Genomic DNA, 25005 nt, shown 5'->3' on the forward strand with positions numbered 1-25005 from the left:
ACTCATGGTACTGTCACAATGCTCCCTCTGTCTGGAGGCAAGAAGGCTCATTCAACAAGAACAAGTAGAAAAATTGTAAGGAAGGTTAATAACAATCCAAGATTGACTGCCAAAGATATTCAAAGTGAATTGGCTGCATGTGGGACTGGAGAATAAAATCAAGGTTCTAGAATGGCCTGGTCTGAATCTGATTGAGAATATTTGGTATGAGTTGAAGGCTGTACACAAGAGAAATCCTTGGAATTTGACTGAACTGGAACAATTCTGCGTTGAAGAATGGTCAAAAATGACTAAAGAATCATGCCAAATGCTCATTGATAAATATCCTAATCATTTAAAATAGGTTATTATTGCTAATGGTACCCAAACTAGCTATTCATTTCATTTTCCTTATCAGGGTAAGAATACTTTTGAATTACCATTAAATAATTCTAGACATCTATTTCTTGTAACTTTTTTCTCTCATCCACAAAAGGAAAACTTTTGTACAAAAGATTTTCCGTACAAGTATTTGTTCTTGAGAAATTTAAAGAAATTACAAATTTCCATTGGGGTATGTAAACTTTTCACTACAACGGGGTGTGTGTGTGTGTGTGTGTGTGTGTGTGTGTATATTACTTCTCTCATCAGCGACTTACGATAAAGAGCTGATGCCTGGGGTTGAATGATATTTGAAAGCAGATCAGCAGACGACATTTACAACGCTATGTTCAGTACATCTGACCTTCAGCCACCACATGTGATCACTGCACCCAAACTTACACTAAGAACACAGGTTCTGGCCTTCGTTGTATAATTTCTCAGGACTGCATTGTTTTTATTTTTCAATTTTTTTTAAAGACTATTATGGGTAATCTGATCTGAAATTCACTAATTATTAACAGGTGTTAATTAGTTTGATTTTAGCAGCAGTCTTTTAACATTTAAATGATTTTATCAAGCCATGGAAAAAAATCTGTTTCCACTTGAAAGCAGCTTCTTTTCATGTGCCTGACTTGTTTTCAAAGAAGTGAATTAACAGGAACACAGCGCCTCTATAGCTGCCTTTGTACCACTTCTTTGAAACTTAGATCCACTCTTCAGAGTTAAGGTAGACACTAAAACATTAGAAAATGCAAATGTAGTCCTTAAATGTATTTTCCTCATAGTTTTTCTAATTGTTATCCTGAAACCACTGGAGTATCATCTCATTTTAGAAATGAACACATTTACAGAGGGTACATCAGAGCAGTATTTTCAAATTACAATTAACTGGCACCAATACCAGTATTGTGAATTTCATTACACAAAAAACAAAAAAAAATTACAAGTTAAAACTCTGGAGGTAATCCCAAAAGTGTTTTGTGTGAGAAATGGAAAAAAAAAAGTAAGAAATGACCTACAATTCACTTGAACTGTCCCGTCCCCCTGTCCCCCGTCCCCCATCCCCTGTCCCCACACCCATGGAGTTGACTGTCAAACGTAGTCTGTTGAAATGTGTTGGTGGTTTTCAATCAGGTCCTTTCCTAAGTCCCTGTGCTCCCACACATCAAACAAAGGAGGAGAAGCCGGTGATGGGAGTCCGAGACCCTGGAGCAGGCTGCCCAGCTGGGGTGTAAACTCCCCCCGAGCTGTGAGTGGTGACCACGCTCTGGAAGTAGGACTCAGCATCTCCGCTCGCACACTCCTCGTACGCGTACGTTGAAGACTGCTTCATTCCCTTTTGCTGCCGTTTCCAGGAGTTGTAGTAAGTGGGGTCGCTCATGTAGTGGTTCACAAAGGAGTGCTTGGGCTGCTCGTCCTCATAATCGCTGTCTGTGGTCTGACGAAAGAGAAGAGAAGACTAATGATAAGATAACCACAGTGACACACAGCTCTTCAGTGCCATTTCTGCTCTCTTTGGGTTTTAAGAGTTTTTAAGTCAAGATGATAAGCTTTAAACAGTTCTGCGTGATGCTGAATCGTTTGACAGTATCTGAGGGGACCAAGTGGAAAACATGTCATTCAGTTGCAGTATGGGCATGTTCTAGTGGCTCTGTTGAAACTTAGGTCACTGTTACAGAGCAGGTGCATGTATGGGGAGGCAGTCTCAGACCCTCACCTCTGATTCGGACATCTCAGTAGGCTTCTCAGTGAGAGTGGTGCTCTCTGTCAGCACTGCTCCATTGTAATTGTTACAGATATCCTCGTCAGAGTAGTGCAGTCCACCAGGGCTTGGTCTAGGGGGGGACCTAGAAGAGAGAACAGCAACCATCGAACACTTGAGGGACTTTGCCAAGGAGTGGGTCCCTCATTTAGCAGAAACTCCAGCTGCTAGGAGCAGAGAAAAGAGACTTTTGGACAGATCTTTAACAAACTGTCCTGATCCAAGGATCCCAAGCTGTCACAGTGATTGTGAATTCATACCACAACACTACAGTAGAAACTCTAAAGCTACAAACTCCACCCTTACAAACAGACCAGTAAAACAAACACTCCAGTTGAAACTGGTAACAAGATTCCTGGCTTCTGTAAAAGACATGGAGATTAGACCCTGGGAATTATCCATGCTAAGAACAGCTTTCCAGTCTTTATATTCTTCAGGTCAAAGTTGTAAATCATTGAAAATGAATTATTGAAAGTAATTTACAAGTTTCACACATTTCTGACAAATGAACACATTCCATTCCTGGCATGATCATAACTTTGAGGTTCTACTGTACAGTGCAATACAATACAGCACAAGTATAAAAGGCATAGAAAGCTTTGATAGCATAAGAGATGCTGACAGCAATTACCAACATAATTAGCTGCTAATAATAGCAATACATCTAAATGTTTAAAGAATGGCAATTACAATCAAAACCAGACCCACGCTGTGTTTAATTTGCTCGGCACAAGTACTCTACTTGTAATTATCATACAAAAATTAAATTAGGGCTGACTTTTAGGATTACTGCAAAGAAATCCTCTGACTAAGTCCCATCAGATAAATTAGATGTATTACCATAATATTCCATTGTTACTTCTTAGCCTCCAAATGTTCTTAATCAAGTTTTTGGGACCTTTACAACCTCTACAGCCATGAATATCACCATTGATGAGTTTCTCTATTCCCCAAAGACAACGCTGGGAAATCTGCCAATAATGCATGTTATTATTGTACTCAAGGGCAAAGCTGGGGCCTTTCCATCTCTTGTACTGTGTTGTGCTGGCAAACTGCATCTGATGATGGAAGATAAAGGCACAAGGTCCAGGGTCATCAGTTCACGCCTGTCCATTGCCCTTTACTTAAACTGACAAGACAAATTGTGCTAGAACTGTATCTTACAGAAAACAACAGATATGCGAATAAAACTCCAGTTTCACATCTGTTTGATTTACTCTGTTTTACTATGAGCTGAAGTTGCCACATTGCACCAATAACAAGCGCATAATGATGTGATCTACAATGGCAGTCTATCTTCCTCCACTGAACTGAAAGTCTTGGCCCCTTCTTTTTTTGCAGCTATTGATCTATCGCTATTGCTGCCAGGGAGTCAACTCAGAACAAGCCTTTTCCAAGAATTTCCTGCAGATCAAATAGCACACTGAAATATTATGTTTTTACAACCTTTTGAGACTTCTATATGAGCATTAAATATTATAATAGTAAACAGACATATGAAAAGAAATGGCAACCATTGCTAGTACAAGTTTGGGCTAATTTCCAAGAACAATATTCTCTCTAATATATAGCTAAAGGGAGCAACATTGAGCTTTTACCACAAGCAAACCTTTAGTTGTTGCCTATTTCTAGCTTTTAGTTTTTCAAAACCAAGCCTTTGGTGTTTTAAAATGTGTACCACTGAGGGTGGGATGAACTTGAGTCTCTTTTTTATGTCCCTTTCTCTTGAGACTTCCCAGATTATAGAAGTTTTAAAGTGAAGCTGAAGTTAGATTTTGGACCTTGTGACTCATCTTATTCATTTGACTAGAACAAACAAGTGTAATTGATTCAAACATTTCTCCCATGCAGAGACTTAGCAGTGTACAGCTATGACCAAAAGTTTAGCATCGCCAAGAATTTGAGACATAATTAAAGAACAAACAGACCAAAAAAAAAAAAAAAAAAACAATGAACAAAGCTATATTTAATTCAATATATTAAGATAACATTATTCAGCAGGTTTCATTACGACTTTATGAAGCAAAATTTGTTAATTCTATAGGGTGATGCAAATCTTTCAAATAATAGATAACAGAGCTGAATGTGTCATTTTTACTTCTTGCTGTTGTGGCCTATTTGTCTCCTAGACTGGTTCAAAGGTATATGAAGGTCCTTAGAACTAAAAATGTCCTTGGACAATGTAAACAGACTGGACTGTGAACCCCACATGGTGTCTCTCTCATCCATACCTTGTCCCGTTCTTCTTTAGGAAGGAGCTCTTGACATTCAGGTGCCTGCTGTTGAGCTCCAGCGAAGTGAAGCCACCGTTATCCAGTGTGACTGACTCCTCCACTGTGGAAATATTCTTGCCTGGAAAATAACAAAATAAACTTTGCTCGATCTTGTTTTCGATAGGATATGTGTATTCTCACAAATGCCCTTCCCCCTATTACAGTGCCTGTTGACAGTAGGGATGTGATAGGTTAAACGGTTTAACGGTAGCTAAAAGATCATGTGGAACAGACAAGAATAGTGCCATGTCAGTGCTTTTAGGTGAAGACTATGTTCTAAAACCGGCCAACAGGACAGCTGAAAATGAAGTGGCAAGTTACTTCAGGGAGCCATGCCCTGCATTGTATTGCGATCCATTGGGAGTGGTGGCAGGCCAATGCACACCGCTTTCCTACACTGGAAAAAATGGCAAAACGTTACCTGTGCATTCCAGGATCCTCTGTGCCTGCAGAATGTCTTTTCCACTAGCTGTAAATTGATTGCAAACAAAACTGACACCAGAATACGTCAACACGTTCATTTTTCTGAATAAAAACCACTTATAGAAATGGAGATATGTTATATTTATAACAGACAATCACGGTGAGTTTAAATCAATTATTTACTTTAGTTTTTAGTTTTCTCCCCACCCATTCTCCACTCACCGAACACACAGCCTCGAGTGAGTGAAAACATGCTTCTTTTATGCAGCTGTACCGAGACTCGATTGCTAGTCTTGGTACAACTGCACGTTAATTTACTTAATGCAATTCCCCGTGCTCACATATTACATTTTACCTGCACGTGAAGTTCTGTGCAATCCTTGTGCCTAAATACAAATATACATTTTAAATCAATTGTGTTCATAACCCACATTATCCCGTGCACCAACTACAATACACCAACATTAACACACTACACGCAACATACAACACAAATAAATAGCCCAGGGGTGGGGCACTTTGCCACATATACCCCCCTTTGTGCAAAGCATACCTGGCCTCAACGGCCACCTCCCCTCTTAAAAACCCAGCAGTCCAGGTCAAAGTCTTGGGCTGGGAAGGGAGGCTTCACTGGGCCCATGGCTGAAAATGCTGTCAGCTCCCCTGACTGTAGTGGCACAGCTGACAGCATGGTGGTCCACTCCCGCAGCAGAAAAGCTGCTCTGTCCTGTTGTATCCTGGCAGCGGAAAACTGCCAGGGACAATGCTGTCAGCAGACCTGCTGACAGCTTCCAGGCTGACTCATTCAGCCGGGGCAGTCCTGGCAGCGGAAAGGCTGTGAGGAAGGCGGTCTTCTGATCTCTCCCCCCTTCTTCATAGCCAGCAGCTCCCTCTGGTGGGGCTCCGGCCACACTGACCCTTGCGGCCAAGCACAGCTGACGGAAACACCTGGCGAAGCAGTTCCGGTGACCCCAGGCGAAGCAGAGCCGGCAGCCCCAGGCGAAGGCAGCAGTGGACCCCCGGGAGAAGAACTCGGGAGCCCCTGGCCATAGAGGCAGCAGCGGGAACTCTGCTTCTCCCTCGTACCCTGCCACCCGTGGCTCCACAGGCAGTGTGGAGACAGAGGCAACCCTGGGCGATGCGGAGCAGCAGGCAACCTTGGGCGAAGCGAGGCAGGCATCCCTGAACGATGACGTGAAGGCATCCTTGGGCAGTGTCGTGCAGGCATCCCCAAGTGATGATGTGCGGGGAGTCAGGACAAGCTGGAGTTCAGGTTCTAGCCCTCTTCTCGGCCACTGTGGCCATTTGGTTCTTCCCCGTGCTTCTCTCAGCAGCCTATGCAAGGGCTGCTGAGGACTGCCAGCATCCAGTCCTGGTCCTTCTTCTGGTAAAGGGAGTCAGCTTCTGCTGCTCTGCTCCTAGCAGTAGATGCAGAGGAAGCTCCTGCTGCTCTGCTCCTGGCAGTGAAGATGTTGGAGGCAGACACAGCTCCTGCTGCTCTGCTCCTGGCGGTGGAAGCGGTGGAGGTGGGAGCAGCGTGTAGTTTCCTGGCAACGGAAGTGGGAGCAGTATGTAGGCTCCTGCTGCTCTGTTCCTGGCGGTGGAGGCAGAGGCAGCTCCTGCTGCTCTGCTCCTGGCGGTGGAGTCAGAGGCAGCTCCTGCTGCTCTGCTACTTCTGGTGAAGGTGGTGGAGAAAGACACAGCTCCTGCTGCTCTGCTCCTGGAGGTGGAAGCAGTGGAGGTGGGAGCAGCGTGTAGGTTCCTGGTGACGGAGGTGGGAGCAGCGTGTAGTTTACCCTTGTTACAGGGGACTGGTGTGGCTCTCCCTCACTTGCAGGGGACTGGTGCGGCTCTCCCTCACTTGCAGGGGTAGGTGATGGAGGTAGAGGCAGCTCCTGCTTCTCTCCTCTGGGTGGTGATGGTGGGGGAAGTGATATCAGCAGGCATTCACCCTCTGCTGGTGGAGATGGGGACAGCAGGCATTTTTCCTCTGCTGGTGGAGATGAATTCAACTAATTGCAACAACGGCTCAAACACAACAGCAAGCATGCCTAAAAGAGATACGCTGTGCAGTTATAGCAATTATCCCTTTGGTTGCGCGCCCATTCCCTATTACCTATCACAAGCTTCTTGAAGTTGCAGAATGCTTTTTCCTGATCAAGGTCGCAATTCAACAGGGCTTTCAGACAGAGCGACCCCATGTTAAAAAAATCTAAATGAAAGCATTTGTTTTTTGTTGAAACTAGCTTTTTGCGACAGGTCTAGAGCAGGCAGTCATGAATTCAATATTTGAGTTCGAGCTTCTGTTTGGCTGATGTAGGGCTCCACAGTCTGTACTTACCCAGGTTACAGCTCTTGTACTTCTTGCTCTGCCCGTGCAGTACTAAACCGAACACTATAAACAGTATGAGGATGAGACCACAAAGTGCCATCACTATCAGGAACCACCATTCTTCATAGAAGGGATTTTCAGACTGGGCTGTGGGGGAAAAGGCACACAATCACACATACAGTATATTTTCACAACAGCATCCAACTGGGTATACATATCACTGAAAACCCACGACTTTAAAGTAGTGCTAGCATATGCTTTAACATCCTACTTATATTTCTAGTGGTCTTCTTTTCATTGTTTGGTCCTTCAGGCTATGTAAATATTTAAAACACAATGTAATGGATAAACTGCTGCATCCTGGAACCTTCGCTGTAGGTCACATGGTCTGGCTAAAGTGATTAGGTACCAGGAAGAAGAAGTTACTTTTCATCTATAACATTGAAAATACCTGCATATTCAAAATGAAAGTATACAATAATTTCAGAGGTAGAACCAGTGGTAATAAGAAGAGGTAAGAAGCATTTCCCAAAAGATAATAAATAGATACAAAAGAAAAAAAAATCTGTAATATTTATAAAACTTGGGACAATAAATCTGACATTCTGACATTTTAAAGCTATTCTGCAACATGTTTTATTACAGTGGCTGTGTAACATCAATATGCAATTACCTGACAAGACAGCAGAGGGCACACTAGGCTCACCGTAGCCAAACTTATTGATTGCAATCACCCTGAACTCATAGCTCACGCCCTGCCTGAGACGATCCAGGCTGACTGTGTGAGATCTAGTGCTGGGAGGCAAGTGCTTCACAAATGTGTCCCATAAGCCTTCATCTGAAAGAACAAGCAAGCAAACAATGCATAACCATTAAATACTCATTAGTGCCAAATTTAGAAATGCAAAAACCAACTACATTTCAATGACAAATGTCTTATCTGAAGGCAATGAAAAATTACTCTAAATGAAATGCTTGTCATTGAGTTTTAGTTTATTTTATTCTTCTCAACAGACAAACAAAAAAGAGGGAACATGACGTACATTCTAATGCCATGCAGAACATTTTAATGCCATGCAGTACATTCTAATGCCAGCAGTACATTCTGGTTTGTCTTTTTTTATTTGAATATGCCACCCCCCCAGAACATATTGAATGCCCATAGCCACACTGTTGCTCCACACATCTGTACAGTACAGATCTACAGCACATCTGCTTGTCACAATCAAAACCTGCTCTCCACAAACACCACAATGAGGGAACACAGGGATGGAGAAAGCAGAAGGGGAAAGTTTACAAAGACCAAAAGCTTAATCAAGCAAGATTGTGACAAAGAGTCAAAATGCACCTCAAATGGAAAAACGAACACGAAGGTGGAGATTCCTTACCGGAGGGCCGGGCCTCAATGGCGTATCCTGTGACTGGCTCTGTGCCTGGGTCTCCTGCAGACCAGTGGAGTGTGAGTGTAGAGGCAGACTTGGTGACTGAGGGTTCCAGGGGGGACCCAGGAGATCCTATAGTGCAGGCAGAAGGAGCAGAGGTGTATATGTATATGTATATATCTTTAACGTACATAACCGACCCTCACAGGAGTACCACTGTGTAAGGATGTTTAAATCTCAACTCGTTCAAGGTATGTTCAACAAGCTGCAATGAAAGACGCTGAACGTTCAATTAAAACAAACAAACAAAAAAACCCCACAATTACTAAACTCTACGCACCAACAGAAGGTCCGGCTGTGATGTTAGCTTCCAGTTCTGGTCCATAGGCGATAGTCTTGGCCTGCACTCTGAAGGAGTAGGTCACCCTCTTTGTGAGGTCACGGACCTTCAGCCAGCGCTGCCAGTTTCCTTTGATCTCCACTGTCACCACCTTACTCACTCCTGCAGGACAGGAAAACCAAAGCTCATTAACTACTGCAGAAAGGGCAGAGTGGAACAAAGCTTTTTTTTTTATTTCCCACCAGACCCCTAACTTGGGATAATTTCAGTATAAAGGACTGTCATCTGTTTGCCTACCATGTATTGGTGCCAAGGGCTCATAGACAACGCGGTATCCTTCCAGGACCCCATTGGGCCAGACAGGAAACCCCCAGGACACGTTCAGAGTAGTGGTGGTGACCTCAGAGAATGTCATATAACTGGGGGCACTTGGAGCTTAAAGAAGAGACGTAGCAGTGTTACCCAACACCAACCCCAAAGATTGGCAGCTGTTCTTTCTCGTTACTGCAGAGCAGGTGGTCTAAAGCTATTTATTAGTGGCTGCCAAACAGTAAGTGTTTAATAAAACAAACAATTTTTGTGCAAACACCTTAGGTGACTGCTAGTTTCTTTTTAGGCAGCAATTCTTTCACACAGTACATGCTTCAGCTTTATTTGTCCCACTTGAGTGGTCTAAATGAGATACTCCAGTTGTCGTGACAGCGTTTCTTTTAGGTTGTAAATTCAACAAAATGAGAATTTTTTTTTTTTTTTCTTGTAATCTACCGCAGCCTTTGGGAATGGCTCAGGAACCCTATTTCTATCCTGAATATACAAAGCACACTGTGCAAAGGCACTGGTTGAAGTGCAAGGGCCCCCCGCTGTCACGTACCAGCCTGGTGAGTCCTGCCCCATCTGGGCTCGCTCTGCGGCCCGTCCCCCGCTGCGTTGAATGCAGAAATCTTCACGGAGTACGAGGTGTAGCTGGTCAGGTTTTTGAGCCTCATTGTGGCTTCAGGGAGGAACAAAATCTTCAGTTTCTCCGTCTCATTGTAATTGCCCGTCTCCCAGTAATAAATCTGTTTCAAATTCACAATCCAAATGAAGATTAGTGCACAGTGCATGACAGTAGCCAGTACCATTGTCCCTCACCTTTCATTGGCTTATATTTGCAAGCACCACACAATATTTCAGAACAGCCAGACAGAAGGGGATGCATTCCACTCTGAATGCCAATTTATTTTCCTCTGGATCCTCAATGGCATGGTAAGAAAGCAGTTCACAAACATTATGGATTAGCTCTTTAAATTTTACTTTCTGGGTTTCTTTGGGTCTTGGGTCATTGGGTCTTGACAGTAAAGACACAATGCTTGCAATTAAAGTTGTTACATTTCTTTGTGGAAATGGATCTAGTAATGTACACAATCAGCAGTTTAAGTGTACCTGTGTATAAACACTACAGGTATATGAAGACACTACAATTAGTGCATCTAACTAGACTATAATAACAATGTAATTGCAAGTGTGACTTAAGTAATTACATTGTAAATAGACAATATGTGTAAATACAGTGCAGTTACAAAATCTTCATAAAACATGTTAAAGTAATTTGGACACAGGCATAAATGGATTTTACTTGGCTGTTTGCGGGCGCTCTGACTATTTCATAGATTCTTATCTTAAACAATGCCTTCGTGCGACATATACAGTTTCCCGCATGCATGCGCCTCACACAGGGTGAGGCAATCCACACACAGATGGAGGGCGGGCGTGAACCTGGGACCTTTCGCACTAAAGCATTGTGCCGATACTGCTGTACAAGAGCCGCCTCCTTTGCAAGGAGCGTATGTCGGGCTTATGTCTTTGTATGTGATTACGTCACCTACCAGCCCTGCTGCTGCCTTCTCCTGTGCATGCTACAATATTAAGAGCTTTAGTGGGAGTTATTCTTGGCTCATAAACCAAGTCTCAGGCAGTAATTGTGCATGCTGCGCTTATTCTTTAAATAATGTATGCAATGCAAATATTTTTAAATAGCATGTTTACACAGATAACCATGAATAAACTAAAATAATTTGTCAACACTACTGTTTTAAAGATCACTCATCTCCAGTACAATTATTCAGAGAATAATTGCCTGTGGGCACCACTTTCAGGACCGCTGTTCTAAGCAGATTGAGGTGCATGTCCTCACCTTGTACCCCTGGATGTTTCCATTCTGAGTCTCCACTGGTGGGGGGTCCCACTGGATTTCCAGCTGACTTGCAGTTAGGGGGTTCACCTGAATATTCTGGGGGGCCATCGATGGAGCTGGGAGAAATAATAATTCATCACAATATCATACACTTAATTACAGACCCAAGCAATAAGCAAGGCTTTCACTCAGCATAAAGAAACACTTTATTGATTTTTACCTTTAACGGTAATGGCATATTCTGTTGATAGTGATTTATATTGGATATGACGGAGCCTATTCACAAAACGTTACTTCTTGAGTTATTGAAGGTGTTTGTTCTGTTTTTTTTTTTTTTTTTTTTGTTTTGTTTTTTGCAAAAAGCTTCAGAAACCCTAAATAAACAGGACAAAAGTTTCAGTATAACAGATTCATGAATTCCAAACTGAAATATAATCCACATTCTGAATATCACTAGAATAAGTCATACTCTGTACTTGCTATTTTATTAGACATTTCTAAATTCTAAAACTGCTACCCATAATGCAACAATGCAAAGCTCAATAAAATCCTTAAACACACACATGTAATTCATACAACTTGTTTAATCTACTCGTTCGAACAAATCAATAGAGTTCTTTCTATGCTATGGATGAATGCCGATATTTACTGAAAGTAGTCTCAACAGGAGCTGTCATGGCAAGCCTGAGGCTTGCTCTCCACTCACAAGCAGCAGTGCTTTTCGAAACAATTAGAAAAAATACAGCAATCATTTCCATGTTTTCAATGAAGAATCGTTGATTTTGGGTCTCTCCATATAGCATATACAAAGAAATATACACCCAGGTAAGATAATATACATGCCCAAGACTGCACAAATTAGTTGTGTGTCACGATGAACAGTTGCAAAAGTAATACTCTTCAATTAAAAGCACTGCTACTGACAGTGCTATGGCATGGTACTGTAACTAATATGATTTCATTTCACTTTAAACAAGGAAGGTGAATTCTGATGGCTCTTTCTGATAAGGAATGTCTAAAGGTTAATGCATCTGATTCTAAAGGCTGCACAATCTGTGCACTGCTGAAGAATCTATTGGCTCTCATGTTTCCTCCTGATTACACAGGTTCAGACAGATAACGATAGGGATCACCTATCACCTGGCGCATGCCTTGTGCGACTTAAATAATTAGTCTATAAGAGCTTACAAGGCAAAGGAGAGAAACACTGCAATGAGCAACATTAACTTGCTGATGACATTTATACAGCTAGGCAAATTATTCGGTAAACAGAGCAGGCTGGTGTAATTACCTTCAGTACGGAAAGGGGTACTTCTTGTTAGGAATGACCTTCATAAGTCAGGACTAAACACCCGTCAGTAATTACAACACAATGCGTTTTGCACAAAGTCTTCTGTTTCCCCCACCATTATCTCTCAGCCGCCCTGTTCTAATGATGATGTTAATAACCTCCACCAGGTTGCCCTGCCAGATGCTGCAGTTTGTTATAAGAGATTCATATTTGCTGCTCCATTAAACCTCAAAACCATCGGCAAACCCCCCCCCTCCACCCCACCCTAAATTATAAAATAAATTGAAACATAGAGTGCCAGAGACACTCTTTACTGTCTCTTAATAACTGAAAGGAGATCATAAATAATGCCACCTGTGTTCTCTTAGGCACTGTTATTGCAATATAACTGGTACACAGTTAAAATATAAACTATGGTGGAAGAGACAGGTAGGCCCAATGCTTTTATTATTTATAAAGGAGCAGTTGCATTTGTCTCCATAATGAACCATTCAGGTTTAGGAAATAGAATTGCTAACTGAAGATAAATATATGGCTGCAACACAACCCAGGAGCAAGAGTATGCCAGCCTTGTGTATCTCTTCACTTTGCTTAAACATTTACGTGATAAACTTAAGCAGAGGCTTCAATGCTGCTTGTTTTATGATCCTTGCATCGACTGTATGTACATCCTCCCAACTCCTAGCATCCCACACACTGCCTCTTGTATTGCGCTCCACAGTAAAACAAAAACGCTTGTGTTCCCATTAGTGAATATGGTCTGAGGCGTCCGGTGACTTGCAGCTTCAATTCCGTAATTTATCCCCTCCATAATAATGGTGTATCATCCCATTTTTTCATGGTTGCGCGACACGCTTTGGTTTTTTGCTGTTTTGGGACTTGTATTCATTCTGCCCCATGGGATCAGTAGTTGTTTTTACCACTTTGTACTTTCTGTTCGTGAGGTCAGCTTTTTGGAAGCTTTTCTGTGTCTTTGCCTTTGGGCAATGACAAGACAAACTTCAGAAAGTCTGTTTAAAACTTTATGTGTTCTTTCCTTTCTCATACGACAAACTTAACACAAAGGACATCACTACTTCATATCACAAACCTGGCATTCCATAAATCGCAAGTGAGTACAGCCAGGCCTATGCTGGAGGACAAGGTGCCCTTTCTATAAACTACTCACAAAAAAACATCAGGCCACTGTCAGACCGGACGGGTTTGAAGCATCTGCCCTGGCAGAAGAGAAGGCGGCTGGATGGGGTGAAGCCCACTAACAAAGCACGACTTATTCACAAATGAAATGACCTGCATGAAGAATAATTTTGAACTAATTATCACAAAGCTTATTTCTCAGGCCTAATAAAACTCCAGCGATTAATTTTCACCCCTCTCATAAGGTAAACAAATCTGCCTGGTTCAACTAGAAATGAATTCATTAGATTAATCAAATAAGTCATGGCAAGCATTAATGAAATGCAAAACTAAATTACAAAACATTTCTGTCACCTTAGAATATTAGAGACTGCTCTTAATTATCTGCAGCTTGCTCATTCAGATATCCCCAATCATTTAAAAGAGAGAATTGAAGACCTGTCAAAACTGGGACAAAACTGTTTCTACAAAGGAATGAGAGCATCTTTTTGGTGCAAGAAACAAGAAAACAAAAAACAGATAAACAGAACATGGATAAGAGGTGGGGGATTGAATCAGTTTTAAAAAAAAAAAAAAAAAGCATCAGGGAAAATTGTCAGCTACCTGTACAGAGCAAGTGCTGTTTTAAAATGAGTTACAGTATGCTGCTTTTCAAAATCAAATGCCGTCGCTGTGCACCTCATTTTTTTCAGGACAGTGATGTCAGCTGCAACAAGGCGTGACAGTCAGCCACTATGACAGCCATCACTCTCAGCTCTTAGGCATGCGTTAGATTTATTACCCATCAGAAACACTCTTCGGTGTACTTGGGGGTGTTTTTGTGTTTCAGTTCTGTCAAAGAGGAAATGAGGAGTTTCGTTTTGTTTAATCACAAGCCAGCCTGATTGACAGGCAATGTGCTTATACCTGTCACATGGATTGAGGGAGCTGCCGAGACTTCTCCGCTTTCTCAAACACAAAACAAGCAGAAGACTTCTCTCCCAAAACACCCATTCTGTAGAGTCGGAGGTCAAACTGTGTACCCCCACTTCATCCCCATCGCTGGGGAATTACTACCTTTAAATTAACTGAAGCAAAAGGTGCTCAGAATCCGAGCTTTCTCAAAGTATCACTCTATGAAAGTTGTTCAAGACTTCCCAAATTAGCAGTCAGTTGCTGCAAGGAAGAAGGAGCTGTGAGATAAATGTCTGTGCACCATTGACTGAATACAGTAAAGAGCGATTTATCAAGTGAATCATTGTTATTGGACTAAGGAAGCTGTGAAGGAGAGAATCATACGACAATGGGGGTCTATTCAATTGATTTAAAAAGTGGCAAAACTAGAAGCAAAACTAAATAATGCAACTTTTAAAATCTATAAAATACCCCACCCCCCACCCTGCCACAACTGCTTCAGATACTTTTAAGAAGGGCACAACATATTTTAATGATTTAAGCAGCTGCATCTTTCAGATTTGCCACTGTTCAGATCAATGCATACTATCAGGCACTGAAATAAGAGCAGGTGCTAAACTAATGGAACATCCCATGCTGGGGGGGGGGGGGGGGGGGGGGGGGGGCTGAATTGAGCTATCGAGGAGTGACTTTCAGGTTAGGATTAAGGAAAAGATTTGAATTGAAAAGTGTTAGTGGCAAGGTGGTGTTGAAGCTCCCTGCTGACTCTCACCTGCTTCTCCAACAAAAACCTCCACCGGAGCACTGGTTGGGCTCTCCCCGATAATGTTGTAGGCCGTCATCACGATCTCGTAACGCTTGTACTTGTTGAGCTCTAGGAAAAGAAGAAAAGGAAACAGAGGCGTAAATTGTTACTGCATTTTTTGTTTCACCCAATTAGATAAAGATATTAGATATAATTAGATAAACTTTGTCAACGTGGATAGTATTTCACACAAGAAAGTGAGGTCCACGTTTAACCTATTTCTCAATTACGATCACCTAAAAATTCCTTCAGGCAGAAATCCAGAGACGCCTAAAGGACAGACCCAGTGTCTTAATAAAGGGACTCCAATAATCTATTAAAAGTCCAGTTGAAGGAAACCAGGGGGTCACCTAAGCACCACTGAAGCTTCTCTTTAATAACAGTATTTCATGACCTTACGATTACGACCAGCGTTGGCAATTGGGATAGAGCATCTCTGCCATGAGCTAATTACAAAGGAAAGTAAGTTGAGTCATATAAGAAATTAAACTAAACTTACGTGTTAGTTCGAATGCTGTTAACAAAGCACTGTTCACTGTCTTGAAGGTGCTTTTGGCTATTCAAGGCAAGCAGAAAAGAATGACTGTTATTCACTGAGCAAGCAGTACTTTCAAGCAGTCTTGACAGGATCTCTTATGCATATATATATATCCATATATATATAATATATATATATATATATATATATATATATATATATATATATATATATATATATACTTTTTTTTCCCTGTAGCATGACAAATCTGTAGCCGAGATTGGTCGACTTCTTACATGTCATTTATAATCTGTTTACTCATGCAGTCCTGCTGAGTACCTCATTAAAGATGTGTCCTTTCAAACTGGGCCTGACCATGGTTGTGACTGAGCTTTGGTGTGAAACCATGATTAGCCTTATCTGTGCATGCCACCGACCCCCCTGATGGTTTTAGGTGTAACAAAGCAAATCACCTTTTCCATCAACACATTATTAATCAATCATTTAGCATACGCTTTCATCCAAAGCAACTTACAGACTAGGGGGTGAACTACGTATCACAACTGCTGCTGCAGAGTCACTTACAATAAGACCTTGGTTTTACGTCTCATCCAAAGGATGGAGCACAAGAAGGTTAAGTGACTTGCTCAGGGTCACACACAGTGAGTGAGTGGCTGAGCTGGGATTGAATCAGGAACCTCCTTTTAATAAGCCCCTTTCTTTAACCACTGAATCACCAAGCCTCCTCCACATGTGCCTCTTGTATACCAAAATCAATCAACAAGTTCCCAAAGAGACTGTTACAAGAAGGTTGTGTGTACAACTGGGATCCTTTCACTGCAAACATGAACAACAGACCTGAACGTGTTTTGAATGTACCTTTGTTTTGAATTGTTCCATCTCCGAGAGCTATTCACACTGACTTTCATTAACGATATACGATGGCCTGGATTCAAACCCAGCGGTAGTGCTGCTATAGGAATTGTGGAACTATTCAGATGATGGGATTCCTTACCAGTCCGGTCTACCTGCAGTGCTGAAGGGTTTGCGGTGGTCTTGGACTTGGGTTGTCCACTTTCATACTGCAGCTCTCTGTAGTAGATGCGGTATCCCACCAGCACCCCATTCAAGCTCTCCTCCTTTGGCCGCTTAAACAGACAAAAAAAAAAAAGGAACAAACAAGTCTCAAAGATTCATCCTCTAAGCAAGCAACCTCTAGAGGGCCGTGGCGGATGTACAGAAACCTGGAATCACCAGAGAGAAAGGGTTTATAGAAACAGAATACAGAGTTCCTCATGTTAGTATGTAGACAGAATAATAGGTTTATAGCTCTTCTAAATGAAAGAGGCCCTCTCACAAGATGATTCAGAAACCAGCACCCCCTGCATAAGGAAGAAACATGCTTCTTATCAATGAATGGGAGACTGGAGAGGACTTTTCCAAATTTTTATGTGCTGTAGTTTGTTGTTTCTTGTAATACACATGTACAGACTCAGGGAGTAATCTTCCTTGGCCATTAAAACAGACTCTGTTTACAATGGGCTGGGACTCAATCATACAGCTCTGTATTTTAATGAATGTCTTCTCTGGCACACAATAAGCAGCAGCTAGAAACCATGCCTTCTGATTGAATATTATTTTTAAACATGCAGCTAACAGTAATTTACCTGAATACCCGTACATACATTTACAACATTGCAGTTACACCTTCCATAAACCTGGAATATATAGAAACTGACAAATAGTGTGCCATGTTGCCTTGCCTCTGATATAAAATAATGTCTTGTTTAACTAACTTAAATGGGGCAGGTACAGAAACTTACACACAGATGTACTTGAGCAAAGACACATAAAGTTATACAAAGTTAACTTTCAAATGCCATACCTGCCACTGAACAAGGACAGAAGATGTGGTGTGAGGAGTCACAGCCAATATAACAGGTGGCTCGTCGGGAACTGAAATGAAACAGAACGCGCAAGAGAAATGGGTCATTTCCAATAGACATGGTTGAATTACTATGCCCTAAATAAACTGGTTACCTGAGGAGGCAATAGCTTTCAGAAGGGGAAATGAAGCAATTATTCACAATAGAGATGGAGCAACATTAAGGTAACGAGAAAAGACTCAACTCAACCACATTTGTTTGGACTGTCCCCAATAGATTTGTGATTAGCACAGAAACAACCCATCTCAGATTGTTTACCGCCAAAATGTTGACTACTAACCTATTATTATTTCCAGCATCAACTGTAACGTTTTTTTTTTTTTTTTAAACTATGTTATGTCAAATACAGAAAAACACATGGCACATGTTAATTGTGTTATCAAAACTAGTCCATACATCACATTTTACAACATGCATGGCTAACAGGTACCAAGGCACATGTTATTGGTGTGTGTGTGTGTGTGTGTGTGTGTGTGATTATGCTACCAGGAAAGCATAACACTTTCTCAAAGGTAAATGGTGTCATTATTCTTCAATTGAAGGTTCAGCCATCAAATCTTAAACAAATCAAATCGACTGGCAATTAAGCTAAGCTGTAACTGATGAATTATTAAAACCCTTTACATAGCTCTTGAGTCTATTCTTACCATCTTGTAAAGTAGTAATTGTGTCTGTCTCCGCGCTGTATTCACTGTCTCCAATATCATTAGTCGCCATCATTCTCAGCTTGTATGAAGTGAAGGGTTTAAGTCTGAAAGAGGTGTCACAAGCAAGACGTTACTTCAAACATTAAGCTCAAGTTTCCTTGATACACAAGCCTGTGGGTCATCACTCAAGTGGTTGTGTGTTAACAATGCTCAGAATCAACAGGGGAGAGAAGATCCCCACTGGAGGAGCTGCTGTGGTGCAACAAGGCTAACGTTCAAAGGGGGTTAATTAGTCATCGTACTTGGTGACATCAGAGCTGATGAAGTACAAGATGCCCATGGTAAAATGATTATTTTTATAAACTGTCTTTCCCTAGCCCTGTCGGAAGCTACAGTATCTGCATTAGGGGATCCAGGTTCGTCTTGTGAAAGGTGAGTCACTGAAGAATCTCCAGAGTTCTGAAGAGAGATGGTTATTATCTGTAGACCCCTGTGGACTTGACAGTCCATGTATTAAAAGATGCAAAATGCCTTCAGTACAACGCTTGGGCTGTTTAAATATCCATTTGAAATCATCGAAAGAAGATAATCATTGGAGGAAGTCATTTGTAAAACAAGCCTGCACGGAGGTCTGTATTCATGTTTTTAGTTTGCTTATTGCAAACTTATTCAAAATGCAATTTAATTAGTGAAATTTTCTTCCTTGTGAAAAAGGAGGCTGTCTATTGTACATAACCTTGAGTCTTACCGGTCTACGTGCCAGGAGGTGCTGTTGTGACTAATGGCGGAGGAGTGAGTCTGCCATTCTCCATCAGGCAGCTCTTTGGTCAGCACTGTAAAGTAGCGTACAGGGGAGGACCCATCTCCCCCAGGAACCCAGCGCAACAGCAGCCCCCGAGACCACACCTCCGACTGAGTGATGGACAGATTCTTCGGGGGCTCTGGCCGATCTGCAAAAACAAAAACGTGTTTTTATATTCCCAGCGAGAAATGGCCCAACACACACACACACCCCTACTGCTTCTCAAATGCCATGTTCAGACTGCTGTGAAAGGTTTGTTTAATCCCCCGAGTCCAAAGAAAATGTGCTGCTAATTATTGCATTAACCCTCCTTCACAGCATTATAACTCAGCCTCCAATTACAAAAAAGCTTTAAATGCCAAAACAGCTCAGTAACTGTTAAATTAAATAAAACATAACTTTAAAAATGTCTTTCGTGAACAAAACCTAAAAGTCCAGTTTGCAATGTGCCTACAATGGGGTAAAAATGTAAAAATAACTCAAAATATTTTATATATACAGTATGAATAACATTATTATGATCATGAAGGTTCCCATCTGTGTATTTCTACTACTTTGGAACGTATGGCACAATTTAAGAAGCAACAAACATACTTCAGGATGGAAATAATACTCCCATTGCCTAGCAGTTCAATCCATTCTTGTTTTTACTTTAAGTTCAATAAGACATATGTGAGCTTGCTACCTACACCTTGTGGCTAATCAGCCTCATTTTATAATGTGGGACAGGGGAAACTACCAAGCAATTGTAGTCTTATTTCCACCCCTGTACTTTAGATAAAAAAATGCAGTAAGATGTCATGCCTGTGCTCATTAGAAGCCGAGTGTGGGGTCAGTACATTAATACTATGTATTAACGCTCAGGGCATCGATTAATCTGTTTGTGCTGATGTTGTGAATGATTGCTCAGATGGCTATTACCATAGAGACAGCCCAAGCTGAGGCTTCGACCTCCAGGTCTCTCTCCCCCCAAATCCTACACAGTCCCATCGATTGCAATGCAAGGACCCAACAGAGTGCAGAATTATTGTTTCATTTTAAATGGCGACTGTATTGATTGTGATTAAATGCGTGAGTTGTGTAATAAAATAGCTATTGATTTGGACACACTGGTAGTGACTGCTGACCCGTGTCTGAACAGCAATCAGCATTTTCAGAGCATCTATTTGTTTATTTATTTATTTACTGTAATTTTCTATTTCTATTTTTTTAAAAAAAAAGTAATTTCAACTTGTACAAAGTTGCATTAGGGTGTGTAATGGGTTTACCGTTTCTCAGTGGCATGCATCAAAGTTCAAGAGCATGTTTTAAGGTACTTTTTGTTGTTAATCAGCTTCTAAAACCACAATTTAAAGGACTGTTCAAGTTTTAACACAGGACAAGGGGAGGACCAGATCAGTTTAATTTATTTACTAATACACAAATAAAATTGTATATTTTCAATTATTAACATGCTAATAGTAGCTGTACTAGGAAAAATAATTTGATAAGCAAAATCTTGCTTGAAGGCTAAATTTCTAAAGTGAAAAATACTTTCATAAAAATCTAGGATGGTAATTATTAAATCAACAACAACAACAACAACAGTGTTTTAATAAAGATAATAATAAGACAGACGTATGGCATTTAATCTAGAAAATTCCTGCGTAATTAATTTGAGTAAGATTATCACTATCTAAATTATAACTCGGCTTGTTCCTTCTCTAATATAAATGCAACAAAAAACAGTATCTCTAATAGCTGTGCAGTCACTGCTGCCACAGGGGGAGGTCTCCCAGTTATATCTACCGATGACATCACCAGCAGTGAGTGACGAAAGGGTCCCAGTTATATCTACCGATGACATCACCAGCAGTGAGTGACGAAAGGGTCCCAGTTATATCTACCGATGACATCACCAGCAGTGAGTGATGAAAGTCTCCTAGTGATATTTACCGATGACATCACCAGTGAGTGATGGATCTGCAGAAGGGTTCTAAATACATTACCAGAGTGGGTGTATCTGTGGGATGAATAGGGAATCAGACTGAACCTTAAGAAACCAAAGAGCTGTACAAATGAGTTGTGTGCTCTGGATAAGACAAGCATGACTTAATGTTATTTACAATTTGTGGTGTGAGTTTTACAAGAGATGTGTGCTATGTTTAAAGTGATAAAAACAATTCCATAAATCCTGCCTGTTGTCTGCTTCCATTCATTATAGAGGCTCTCAAATGCACAGTTTTAAAGAAACTCATTTTATAGTAAAAAGCTTCATTTTAAAACATGACAACTGGTACTACAATAGGTTAAGGAAGACATCTGTTTGTATGCCATGGATTCAGAGTGTTGGCCTTTGTTTCCACCCTTTCTTTAAAAAAAAAACAGTTGCTTCCCCTGTTGATTGACATGTTTTCAGCCAGTAACATGCTTTGACCCAGAAGACACTGCTGAGGCAAAATGACCCAGGAGTTGTAACAGATTTCCTGAGTTAGCAACAGCCACTTTAGTTGTGCATAAACGTACGACTTGCTAAGCAGCATCACCTCTTCTTTCTGTTGTGATGACCGCAGCTTGCTCCGGAGCGCCCCAGCCCTGCTGCGTTTTGGCAGAGATCCGGAACACATAGGCAGACTCTGATTTGAGGCTGGTCACTGTCAGCTGCCTGACATTGGAGCCCACCTCCACCGTGGTGAATTCGTTTGGGTCGCCGGCAGCCAGCCTGTATGCGATCTGGTATCCTGTAATGCAAAAACAAATGAACAAATAAATAAAACCTACGGAAGGGGTATACTTGAGCTGTTACCCCTTTCTTTTAACTCCATTGTAAAAATGCATCATTTCGAATTTTATGGTATTCCACTTTTTGCTTTTCAGTTGATACCAGGCTGCTTGTATTTGTAATCCTGCTGTCAGCGAACAGTTGCTGAAATCAGACATTAAAAAGAGAAACCCCAAAAAATTATTTGCCTCCAAGCAGCAGTTTACACTAGTAACCACAACTAAACTGAGAGAATGAGCCGCATACAGAACCCACTGTACTAGTGGATTAATCTGAATTCCTGCTTGTAAACCTGTATATTTTCCGGACATGTTACTTGCATTACTGTAACACTGACCTCTGCAAATAGACATATCAAATTTCATCGCCCTTAAAACTGTAAGAACAGAATGAAAAAGCAATTCTCCAGTATCAGTCATTATAGGCAGAAATTTCAGAAAACGTTCTTGGATCTGCCCGTCTTGCGATATGTAGCGCACAATTAACGTAAGCTGGTCAACATGGGATATGTCTGGCCATTATGAAGGGAACTAACAGCTTCATTATCTCCTCTAAAGGAAGCACCACACCCAGCAAGAAACATTACAACTGCAGCAACCCATCTCTGCATGTCTCTCCAATACGCCTGTTCATTTGGCTTGTGCCTGGGATGTCCAAGTAATCATTGCCATTTGATGAGAAACACTACTCCCGTGCCCTACGACATGAATTTTAGCATGTTTGCAGTCATTAAATCCAGAAAGACTACATGCAATTGCACGAGATATATCTGCAAATAAATCGGCATACAAAACAGACGTCTGCTCTGTCAGATGTTTTACTAATTATACTGGTTATGCTGCTTCACGCTCACTCCATCCCCACTGTTTAAAAAATAAAAATAAAAATCTAGGGCACTGTTCTGCAGCCCCTAAAGCCCCTGCGTTAATCCTGATTACAGATAGCACTGACCCAGATTTACAGAGGTGTGATTGCTGCCTTCCTGATACTGTATTGTTATTGTTCACTGTCTATGGTATGCTGTTTCTAACTATCCACCAAACAAATATCACTCCACTGTGTAGGTACCTCCAGGATAAATACATCTGTGGCTTGCCTGATAATGCAAAATTAATGGAGAAGAAGAAACAGTGAATGTGCAAGGCTGGCTGATGGACATGTAGCGCTCTACACTGTAATTTAAAATGTTTTATGCTGCCATGATTTCTCAAGTATAATGTAACTGCACTGTGCAGCTGAGTAAAATTACTGTATTTTCTTATTTCTGCAATACAGCTGTAAAGTTATGGTGATAATACAAACTATAAAATGCCTCTCTTCTTTCTACCTTTATTGAAAATTGGAGGCCAAATCTGATGCTAATTGATCTTGTTTCAGAGATCAATGCTAAGTTGTATTTCTTCCTGACGGGAGTGTTAAAGTCCTCTTGTTAGCGCAATGGGAATTGTTTGTTGTCACTTATCTGTTTATTAGCATTATTTTATTTAACTCAGAAAGTTTGTCTTTGCCCTTACACTAAATAGGGTCCCTAGTGTACTAAACTGTGAGCCTAAAATATGTCACTTTTTAGATTAAATCTAACCTACAGATTAAATGTAATTCAATACTCACAGGGTTGCTTTGAAGCAGTAACTGTGATTTAAGCACTATGAAGTGTTGCATGAAATGTTCTTGTTAAATTATTTTTTCTCACCCTTCTGCTTTTTACCTCCACATTTTGCCTCTTTAGAATCAGGGGGAGTGACAGGCTAAGGCTGGATACTCGTTGAATTATTGTTTCCAGTAAACTCAAAAGAAAACCTGTGCAGCTCTGCCCTGACATTAGCTGTCAAGGTTTAATTGTGATTGAACAAGACTGTTTTACAACAGCTTGTGGACAAGATTAGGTTTTGAGATTCAGGAAAGACCTCATTTTAAATGCCTGTGTTCTGCTACATTTAAAAGCAATATCAAGCAAAGCAAAACTAAAGAGCCATAAAAACAAAGGGAGATCTTCAGAACCTAGTATATTTGAAGTACATTTTCTTGCTTTCAGCTTGTATTTCAGCCTAAATGAATTGCTTTTTCCCCTCTCAAGTTCTGTTATTTAAGCAGCTTTGCCCAAAATATAGAGGATGTGCTATAATGGAAACAAACATCTAAAAGTAGTCTATATAGACAGGTAGACTTTACATTTACAGGTTTTTGACATAGGAAAATAATTATGAGTAATTTCATGGGAAATGTACATACATAAGGATACATACTTTACCATGCTTTCACTATAGTTTTACTATGCTTTACCAGTTGTTTGTGCTAGCACACTGCACACACACACGCACACGCACACACACACAAACAAACACATACCAGTTTTCAGTTAGCGTTGGTTTAGTTTACCCAGAGCTTATTTGATTTTTTTACGGCCCACTTGGTCTCAACTGTCTGTCACCCCTATATTTTACAGTCCACTTTAGAATACAGTGGCTAACAATGACCTATCTATTGCCTAATATTGTACCACATAACTTCACTGCTCAGCTTACATCAATTCTTAAGGAAACTGTTCTCCGGTGAACTCCAATTTCAGATCACTGTTATTCTCTTGTGGTTTGATTTAGCACAGGGTGCCATTCAGCTTAATCACATTAATAGGACGGAACTTAGTTTTTTCCTTTTCTCGTGTATATGAAATTGTTCTGAAGTGTACAACTACATGGCTACACTCATAGATTTGTACAAAGTAAGCATGCATGGTTTTGTTTCTAAAAGCAAGGAAGGAAGAGTGGAAATTACTGATTGTGTTATTACTTGTAAATCAAGGCTGGTTTGAGTAGATGCTGTCAAAACAACTATTCATTCCAAGTGAAAGATAAATCATGCTGGGTTCTGGAAAGTACCAGCTCACCATTTTATTATGAGACGCTAGGCATTTTACAGTTTAATGTAATCTGAGTATGAATCATGCATAAAGACTATTAAACTTTCCTTTGCAATGACAGTGCAATGACACTATGCCAGTCTCTCAAAACACAAAGTTATGAATCACTTTAGTCTGCAGTATGTAATCTATCCTGCTCTCATTACTAGACTCTGTAGTAAGCTCTCTTTTTCTCTCATAACTACTCTGCAGTAAGCTCACTTTCACTTTCATTACTAGACCCTGCAATAAGCTTTCTTTCTCTCTCATTACTAGACCCTGCAGTAAGCTCTCCTG

The 25005-nt window shown here is 40.9% G+C and overlaps 1 protein-coding gene across 1 annotated transcript in view; it reads right to left on the minus strand.

Annotated features, from left to right (window-relative positions):
• Positions 1-1446: 1446 nt before the first annotated feature.
• Positions 1447-25005, minus strand: part of LOC121300447 (protein sidekick-1-like) — an 82708-nt gene continuing 59149 nt past the window's right edge. The window contains exons 20-36 of the mRNA XM_041229022.1: positions 21574-21768; positions 18995-19196; positions 18247-18350; positions 17539-17609; positions 16669-16801; positions 15675-15731; positions 15143-15244; positions 11049-11164; positions 9747-9933; positions 9173-9310; positions 8876-9037; positions 8542-8667; positions 7827-7991; positions 7163-7300; positions 4357-4477; positions 2081-2210; positions 1447-1801 (exon numbers count right to left, since the gene is read on the minus strand). Of these exons, the coding sequence (XP_041084956.1) occupies positions 1529-1801; positions 2081-2210; positions 4357-4477; positions 7163-7300; positions 7827-7991; positions 8542-8667; positions 8876-9037; positions 9173-9310; positions 9747-9933; positions 11049-11164; positions 15143-15244; positions 15675-15731; positions 16669-16801; positions 17539-17609; positions 18247-18350; positions 18995-19196; positions 21574-21768 (2420 nt within the window). The 3' untranslated portion in view covers positions 1447-1528. The remainder of the gene's footprint in view (positions 1802-2080; positions 2211-4356; positions 4478-7162; positions 7301-7826; positions 7992-8541; positions 8668-8875; positions 9038-9172; positions 9311-9746; positions 9934-11048; positions 11165-15142; positions 15245-15674; positions 15732-16668; positions 16802-17538; positions 17610-18246; positions 18351-18994; positions 19197-21573; positions 21769-25005) is intronic.

This window comes from Polyodon spathula, chromosome 26 (assembly GCF_017654505.1).
Source record: "Polyodon spathula isolate WHYD16114869_AA chromosome 26, ASM1765450v1, whole genome shotgun sequence".
In the NCBI taxonomy this organism is placed as follows: Eukaryota; Metazoa; Chordata; class Actinopteri; order Acipenseriformes; family Polyodontidae; genus Polyodon; species Polyodon spathula.